Genomic DNA, 1358 nt, shown 5'->3' with positions numbered 1-1358 from the left:
GGCAAAGGCTAACAGGTGTTCACCTGGCACATAGCTGATCTGCTCTGTCTGCCGTCCTTCGGGCTGAAAACACGTGACGTGCTCGATGACCTCCGGGAGGTCAAACACGGTCACCTTCAGACGCGGGTACTCCCGGGTGAGCGCTCGGGCCAGGGCACCTGTGCAGCCTGCGGAATGCAAACACAGACTTGGCGACACGACCCACCTGGTGCTCAGGAAACCCCTGCCGGTCTCCCGAATTCAACCTTGGCAAAACCAGAATGATGGCTGAGCACACAGATGGAGGCCAGCACCGTGAAAGCAAGCCAGCCGGTGGCAGAGACCTGTGCTGTCTCATGCAGGCCTCGGGGCCTCTCAAGGTCAGGACCTGGACAGCGGGAGAGCGAGCCTGTGCTGGCCCAGTGCGGATAAGCAGGGGTGGGCGCAGCCTCATGGAGGGAGCATCAGAGTCCAGCTGTGAGGGGCTGCACTCTTACCATCTCCTCTCTGGTGCAAGAATATAGATGCAAAGGCTGGTGCCACAGCAGCCACTATGGGCCACCAGGAGGAAAAGTGTGCAGATGACAGGGAAATGAAAGCTGGTAGGTCTGGGCTTCCCCTGGGACCCCAATCCCACTGTATCCCTTAGGCAGGCATCTGCTCCCCCGTCTGCTGTCCTAGGATAAGGAAGGGACTGGGATGCGGTAGGAAGTATATGGGGCAGAATTAGACCTGATGGGATGGGGGCACATGGGGTCAGCAATCCTCTCCCCCACTCAGCAGCCACCAGAAAGGGTCCTATAACCTCTATGGGGGTCCCTGCCCATTACTAGAACCTCCTCGCATGTGGGAGTATCTGCACAAATCCCGCCACGGCCAGACTCAGGTTTTCCGTGTTTCGTAAAGAGGTAAACCCACTCTGGACATCTTACTGGCAGGTGAGGTAGGCACGACTTACAGCACAAGAATTGCACGGAGCCCTCTGCCCCTGACTCCTGGGGGGCGGTGTGGGTGGGGTGGGGNGGGTGGGGTGGGGCTACGTACCTCCCAGGTCACAGGCCAAGGTGAACCGGGACAGGTCGAAGGCCGTGGCCACCTGGCGTGCAGTCAGCTCGGCGAGGCCGTGCATGGCCCGCATGAACTGCAGCTTGGCCGGCTTGCTCTGAAACAGAACGGGGTTTCAGGAGAGCCACACGGAGGCCGTGGGGGGGGGGTGTTCCTGCACTCTGGCTGGGTGCCACCAGGCATTTCTGCAGGTAGAGAGCTGGGCCGGGCTCCTGGGGTGGGGAGCATTAGGGCAGAGCCATGTGGGGACGGAGCCTGGTGGGGCAGAGCTGGGCCAGGAAGGGGGGCCAGTGGGCCAGAGCCGGGTGAGAAGG

At 61.3% G+C, this 1358-nt stretch overlaps 1 protein-coding gene across 1 annotated transcript; it reads right to left on the bottom strand.

The window, feature by feature from the left end:
* Nucleotides 1-23: 23 nt before the first annotated feature.
* On the bottom strand, nt 24-1344 carry LOC117798220 (probable bifunctional dTTP/UTP pyrophosphatase/methyltransferase protein; the record flags this gene model as incomplete). Its single annotated transcript, XM_034650639.1, has 2 exons — nt 1024-1344; nt 24-167 (listed from the first exon to the last, which is right to left on the bottom strand). Coding segments are annotated over exons 1-2 (238 nt in total), but the record flags the coding sequence as incomplete, so codon positions are not given.
* Between the last annotated feature and the right edge of the window lie 14 nt (nt 1345-1358).

The sequence above is a fragment of the Ailuropoda melanoleuca genome, unplaced genomic scaffold (genome assembly GCF_002007445.2).
Source record: "Ailuropoda melanoleuca isolate Jingjing unplaced genomic scaffold, ASM200744v2 unplaced-scaffold28942, whole genome shotgun sequence".
NCBI lineage: Eukaryota > Metazoa > Chordata > Mammalia > Carnivora > Ursidae > Ailuropoda > Ailuropoda melanoleuca.
This window is presented reverse-complemented; position numbering and strand designations above follow the sequence as displayed.